Source organism: Lygodium microphyllum, chromosome 14, assembly GCF_053477565.2.
Source record: "Lygodium microphyllum isolate KBCC chromosome 14, Lygodium_microphyllum_v1.1.10, whole genome shotgun sequence".
In the NCBI taxonomy this organism is placed as follows: Eukaryota; Viridiplantae; Streptophyta; class Polypodiopsida; order Schizaeales; family Lygodiaceae; genus Lygodium; species Lygodium microphyllum.
In genome coordinates, this window is record NC_141148.1 from 20,874,869 (window position 1) to 20,882,354 (window position 7,486).

General features: G+C 41.3%; 1 protein-coding gene across 9 annotated transcripts in view; it reads right to left on the reverse strand.

Annotated features, from left to right (window-relative positions):
• Positions 1-3,488, reverse strand: part of LOC148025401 (E3 UFM1-protein ligase-like protein) — a 163,358-nt gene extending 159,870 nt beyond the window's left edge. For all 9 annotated transcript variants that reach the window (XR_015693085.1, XR_015693083.1, XR_015693082.1 and 6 more), the window contains exon 1: positions 3,227-3,488. Coding sequence is in view for 4 of the 9 variants with exons in the window: in XM_087692513.1 (XP_087548639.1) it covers positions 3,227-3,400 (174 nt within the window). In the remaining 5 variants the exon portion in view is untranslated. The remainder of the gene's footprint in view (positions 1-3,226) is intronic.
• Positions 3,489-7,486: the final 3,998 nt, after the last annotated feature.

A 7,486-nucleotide genomic window follows, 5' to 3' on the forward strand; every position in this document is an offset into this window, starting at 1 on the left:
ACATAAACAAAAAAATAATGTAGCGGTTGATACACTGTCTTGTAAACCTCACACTTCGGCTATTAGTCTTGTTTTGTCCAAGATTAAGTACTAACATTTGCATTTCAATTTATTTGAATTTTTGTAATTAGTGGATAATCAAGTTATTATCACCCTTGACAAAAAGGAATGCTGGTTTCATTCATCCCAGTCGTAAATTTTGACCTATTAAAATGGTCCTTATCACTAAAAGCATTCTTAGCAATAGCACAACTAAAGTGGAAGTGTTGCATAGTAAGTAGAGCGAGTAGGGTGGGGAATTGGGATACACTTGGGATTTTACCCCAACATTCCCACTATGAATCGGAGATGTGTGCAAAGTGGATCCATGCGTCTGGACTAGCAAGGCCGATGCATGGTGATCTAATGAGTAGTGCAAGGATGGTCAATAGACACACCACAAGTAGAGAATAGATATCCCTATTGTTAACTAGCCCATGAGATGAGTGAAATGGCATCATGAGCAAAGAATGGATATCCTTGCATCTGAATGGCCATGGGTGGACATCCAGGGGACATGAGAGGGATACTTAACACACCATCCTAGGATAGATACATGTGTTGAGCTAAGAAATGCATTCCATGATGATTAGCCACTTAAACAGTCCCAAAACAAGCTTAATTTAATGAAAGCCCTAAAACGGGGAGCTGTTCAAAAGAGTTCAGTGAAATCCTAATTTGGGAGGGTCTATCCTCATCTATAAATAGACAAGCTCCCCCATTCAGTTCTCTCTCTTTCGTGCAGGTTTCTCACCCTTGTGTGCAGATCTCAACCATTAGTCTCCCACCATGTGGCGGTCCCAGCCTTTACAATTACTACCATCACCTCATTCTATTGTAGCATTTTATTGCGGTGTTCTACTATTGTGTTTTAATGCCACGTTTTACTACGGCGTTCTACTGTGGCATTCTATTGCTACATTTTGTTGCTTCATCCACAGCATCAAGTATCATCCTTTGCAGTCATCTCAATCTCCTCACACTCTAATGATCAGTGTTTGGTGTTTCTCTCACTCTATCACTCCGACTGGTAGTCACAATACTTGAGATCCGTCTCGGGTGGACATCACTCTCCAACACGCTACTCTCCCCTTGGGTACACTGTATACTCTTACATTCATTTATAGCATTCATTCACTTCAAAGTTGTATTCTTTCTATCCCTTCTTCTGTTCGTATTTGAGTTTTACGTTTTGCACTTAGGGTTTGAGTTTTGCTTTAGGGTATTGAGTTTTGCGTTTAGGGTTTGAGTTTTGCATTTAGGGTTTGAGTTTTGCTTTCTATATCTGTGTTTGTCTTGTTGTGCTTCTGTCGTGGTCATACACTTTGTGTTTCCTTGATGCAAACCCTAGCAGTGCCTCAACGCTCTTCTTCACAGCATGCTCACTTGTTGCCGGTAAATGGGACATACAATGTGTATGGGTGGCAATGCCATCTATGGAGTACCAATGTGCAAAGTGGCATACACCTATGGATACCTAGGATGTGGAACTAAAAATGAAAATAATATTGGTTGTAAAGAGGGAGGGATGGGAAAAATTTGCAATCAATTAATAGCAGCAACATGCTCAAATGGAACACAATATAGTGTAATAGCTATACCTGAAGACATGCATTTGTCTCTATAGCCTCCTCTATGGACATTCACATGCTGATATCGATCAAGGCCACCATGGTAACTTACAATCAAATTCTGCACAAGCAAGAGTAATAAAGAAGGATTTCAATTCATACGAATCAAAAGGATTATACAAACCTAACACTAGGCATGGCTGTGATGAAAACAAGGGTTCGCTAATCATCCCAAATGTGGTATGTCCTCCCTAAGTGGAGAGGTCGCCAACTCCACCAACTAACTTTGACTCATGTGCAGCTCCTAATGGAGTGTAGAGTGAAGAAAGAGTGTAGTCAAGCCATCTTCTATGCAAGTACTTTGTGAACTCTACATCTAATATTCAATCAAGCCATCTTCTATGCAAGTATTTTGTGAACTCCATGTCTAATATCCACTCAAAATCTAGTGATGAAGGGGAGGATGCATTGTCCTCTTCATTGAGGGTAAATGTACACTGCTCAAAGGCAAAGCAATCCAACAGCTAATGACTCCCCTAGGAGCTGGCCGAGGGAGTGCGTTGGAGAGTATCATCCACCAGAGAACGATGCCAAGGTCAAAAACCACCAATCAGAGCAGAGGCTAATGAAGGAAGATGTAGAAAACTCAAAACGCAGCAGAGCTAACTGTATGGATCATGACATGACAGTTAGGATAGCTTGATTTGCAACCTTCGGAAGCAGTCCAACAGCAAGGCAACCATGAGGAGGGTCTGGAAAAAGTAAACATAGCTTGCTATGATAATGGTGACAAGCAGCACGAATGACTGGCAGGCAGGGCGGCACTAGGATGATGAAACACACCCCTCTAGGAGTTGGGCAACAGCAGGTTGGTTGGCTTGGACAGCAAACATAACAGTCAACCGGTCATGAATGATAATGGCCGCAGCTAGAGAGTGATGGGCAGGTGTTGAAGCAATCGAGGCGGCTGAAGGAGATGATGATGGAGAATCACAGCGACTAAAGACTCACTAGAGTGGGATGCAAGTGGCTTAGCACACCCTCTATTTATAGATATGGAGCCAACCAAAGTTTACAGGCTTGCTTCAAGGACACTTGAAACGGTCTTGTGCCTTTGAGCTTTGGGACTGTTTAATGAGCTTCGTGAAAGTTTTAATCTTAATGCACTTTCTTTACCTTACTTGGATGTATGCAACTTGATAAGGAAGTTGCCTGCCAAACTTCACGATGTTTATATCTACTGCCATATATTCGCCATTTATATAGTCAGTATTTATGTTAAGCTAAAGGTTTTAAACCTTCTTCTTTACATTTGAAGATTTTTTTGAGATTTTCACAATTCATCTTATATTGAACCTTGGTTTTTCGTGAGCACATTCTTGTGTAAGTGAGATGGATCAACTGCATTCGTATGCAGCATCCTTTTGTGCGAGTGAGATGGATCGATTGCGTTCTTATACAGAATCCTGGCGTGATTCCTAACCATCCATAGGTGCACATTGGTTTTCGACCGTTCGTGCACAAGGTGGTAAATGAAGAGGACAAGGTCGATACCCGAAATTCACATGCAACAATCGCAGAATTAGAATACCAGAAATACAGAGGGATCACCGTACCTGCTTCAGGTATTCTCTGCCGGAAACGGTGTGAAGGAGGTCATGATCAAGTAGGCGCAACTCCTGCAGCTTGGAGACGAGCTCCACAACATTGCGTTCGGAGAGGCGCACGCTCGCCTTGGCCTCCTGAGCTGCGTGGAACAACTTCTGGAGCTGCAACAGTTCCGGATCCATGGCCCCAGCCCGCCTGCACAGAATGTCCTCCTGGAGATCGTCCTTTTGCTTTTGATCTGGCGAGTCGCAAATCGCTGATACGTAGAGGAATTTCAGGAATTTCGCTGTAATAACCAAAAACCAACTATTTTTTAAAGATGCGCAAAGATAATTGTATTAAATAATATTTGATGAAAAACCATTTCTTTAATTATATCTACAGAGCCTAGCTATTAGCCTTCATAGCCTTGAAAAAGGCTTTGAACATCCTATTCTTTTTCCCAAGTCCCCCCAAAAACTCTCCTATTCCTAAACTTCGAGATGGATCGGATGCCGACTACACGACTACGAGGAGAGAAAACCCCATGGAAAGCTCGCCCTACCCACCCAAGCTTTCAACTTCCTCCAAAGAGCACATCCACCTCTAGACCCTCCTCACCCTTCTTCCATGTTCTAAGTTTGACCTAGGCATGATGTAAATATTCTTATTCCTTATACAAATGTGCATTATTTTTTAAATATATATATGGACAAAGTAATTACATCTAACATATTGCACACGATTAGCGGAAAGTTCATAGGGGGATCTGGCATCATTACATAATCACAAAACTTTCTTCAGCCACTTAGCAACCAATCTATATGTACAACCCTTGAGGTCTTTCACTAATGTGGTTTCTAAAACACACTTTTCATTGTCATCAAGACACCAAATCTGCTTAGTTACACACCGTGCTAGATGGACAATTTTTGCAAAAAAGGAGGTGTCCATCGAGTGGCGTGTTACGATTTCATTCAATTTGCTTTCAACGGGTGACAGACTCTTTTGGGCGCAGTATCTCCCCTACCTAGAATTTGTCCACAACCAACCCACTACAAACAACACCTTCATTACAAAATAGTGTTTGTGTGACAATTGACCATGTTTTGAGCCCCCATTGATAGCATGGAGGGGGAGCTTTCAATACCACTAGGCAAAGCTCTTTTTCATGGTAATCTAGGGCATGCTTGGTGTTTAAGTGTTTGTGCAAACAATTTACACATTGCCCTGGCCATATGGGGTAGTGTGTAACCGCCCTCTATTCATGCACCTTCCAAAAACCACAACATCCCTTATGCTCAATATCTCCTGCTTTATTTAGTATGTTCCTAAGATCCAAAGAGACCACTTTAAGGCAAATACAACATCCTCCTCCCTTCTCCTACCAAGAGGGCAATGATGCAAAATGTTCTTATGTTTCAACTTTACTTTCATCATGAGCTTATTCCTTGAAACTAGGATTTTCCTTCTTCTTTGATTACATTGATTGTTGACAAGTAAATAGCTTTACTATCACAACAAAAATTTGACATTGCTTTCATTGAGATCATTCTTCTACTTTAATCATGTTACCTGCTAACACACAAAGAATTTTACTGCTATATTGGAAAACACCAACTTTTTTAAAGACTCAAAAATATTTTAATAATATATTAGAAGCTAGTGATTCTTCAATTCTAATTAAATCCTTTTTATCCAACTTTCCTAGCATACACGGTATACTAGAGTACCATCTAGCTTTGTATACTACCACCTTCCTTTTCCCTCTAGTACTTATCTCTTCAAAAAAAAGTTTCATCGTAGCTTTCCAAACACCTTGAAGAGCCAAGATTCTAAGAATTTGTTAGCATTGCCCTTTAGGGCATATGCTTATAGAATGGCATGGTGGCAAGGTGGTGCTTGGCTCCAAAAAATTACCCATAGTTTAGTCCAATTAAGTGATTCTTTCTCTTAAGTTGAGTGCCCCACTTTTTTAGTTAAGAGGTATGGATCTCTTTTTGGGTGCGACTTGTGTTCAAATAGGAAAAGAGATGTGGATATCTTCGTGGGAAACTTAATAACTTAATATAGGAAAAAGGGGACCTCGCTTTTAAGAATAATATTTAAAGAGATATCTGTCAAGATTGTGGGAGAGAAGGAAGGAGTCTCACTTGTAGCTTTCTTGCTTGCACAATGGGGGAATACACACAAAGGTGGAGGCTGAAAACAGTTTTCCTCTTCTTAGTTGTGTAAGCCAAAAGAACTCTCATACAAAGAAATAGAAAAACCCTATATATGGATCTCAAACCAAACTCAACTAACCAAGGTGGCATACTAACTGAGCCACGAACTAGAGTAGATAAGGATAGCTGTCATCTAGCTATTATTCATGGGCGGTGTACCAACTGCATCTGCAACTAACAAGTCGGTGATATAAATGCATAACGGTCACGCTGGCATATCACGAGTGGAGCTCGATATCTCAACACTCCCCCTCGAGCTCACCCCCAATTCCTGCACACCAAGCAGGTCTCTGAACTTGCGCAGCTTCTCTACACCCAATGCCTTCGTAAATATGTTAGCTACCTGATCCTCTATGCTGACATAAACTAGATCAATAAGACCTAGTAAAACCCTCTCCTGCACATAGTGATAATGCACCTCAATGTGCTTTGTTCTAGCATGATAGACTGGGTTATTTGCCAAGCGTATACTACTCATGTTGTCACAATAAATGACAACTGGCCCATCTGTAGGCTGATGCATATCATAAAGTAGCTTATGCAACCAAGCTACCTCACATGCAGCCATTGCTGCGCCCTTGTACTCAGCCTCTGTGCTCGACAAGGCAACTGTAGGTTGTTTCTTGCTGCTCCAAGTGACTACAGCACTCCCAAAAGAGAACACATATCCACTGGTAGATCGTCTATCAGAAATACTACCAGCCCAATCAGCATCAGTGTATCCATGCAACTGTATCTGAATCCCAATCTCATAAAATAGTCCATACTGCAATGTGGACTACACATACCTAAGTATGCGTCTAGCCGCATCCAAATGCGGTTTCCTTGGAGCCTGCATACACTGACTTACCAATCCAACACCATAGCTCAAATCTGGCCTGATAATAGTCATATAAATCAAACTTCCTACTATGCATCTGTACATAGTAGGGTCTTCCAGAAGCTCACCTGTATCTGCGCTCAGCTTCACATTCTGCTCCAAAGGAACTGAAATAGGCTTACAGCCTGTCATCCCATATTTGGACAGCATGTCCAATCCATACTACCTCTGCAATAGCCATATCCCACTTGGTGATCTAATCACCTCAATGCCCAAGAAATAACACAACTCTCCCAAATCCTTCATCTCAAACTTCTGCTTCGATAGCATTTTCACATGAAGGATATCTTCATCACTATCACCTGTGATAATCAAATCATCAACATAAATGACAAGCAACATAATACCTTTCTCTGTTTTTCTCACATAAAGTGAGAAATCTGCCTTGGAAATATGAAAGCCAATAGTGACAAGATACTATCCTATCTTGTCAGACCATGCTCTAGGTGCTTGCTTCAAGCCATACAAGGATTTCTTCAACCTGCAAACAAACTCAGGATGAACAGCATGCACATAACCTAGTGGCTGTTCCATAGAGACCTCTTCTTGCAAATCACCATGCAAGAAGGCATTCTTTACATCCATTTGATGTAAAGACCATCCCTTTGATGCAGCCATAGCAATGACTGCTTTTACGGTTGCCATCCTTGCAACCGGACTAAACGTTTCTTCATAATCAATGCCATATGTTTGTGCATACCCCTTGACTACTAATCTTGCCTTGTATCTGTTCACAGAACCATCTGCATTGTGCTTCACCTTATAAACCCACTTACAACCAATTGCATTATTATCTTTAGGCAAATGTACCAATTCCCATGTAGCATTTGCTTCCAAGGCATCCATTTCTTCATCCATGGCTTTCTCCCATTTTTCTTTTCCCATGGCTTGCTCAAAAGAAGTCGGTTCTGGTTCCTGTATCACTTTGACCATATAGGCATACTGAATGGTTGTAAATCCATCATATTTCAGCCTATCCACATGATATCTAGCTCTGGTAGACTTGCGCAAAGTAGGTTCACTCCCAGGTGCTCTCAAAACATCCCTGGTCTTCCTTACTCCATGTGTAACAATAGAAGGAATACCCAACTCATCATCAATGCTCTGTTCTGAGCCACTGGATTCACCATCCACATAAAAGTGACCTGCATTCAAATCAAACATGGGCTGATCTACCTTCTCTT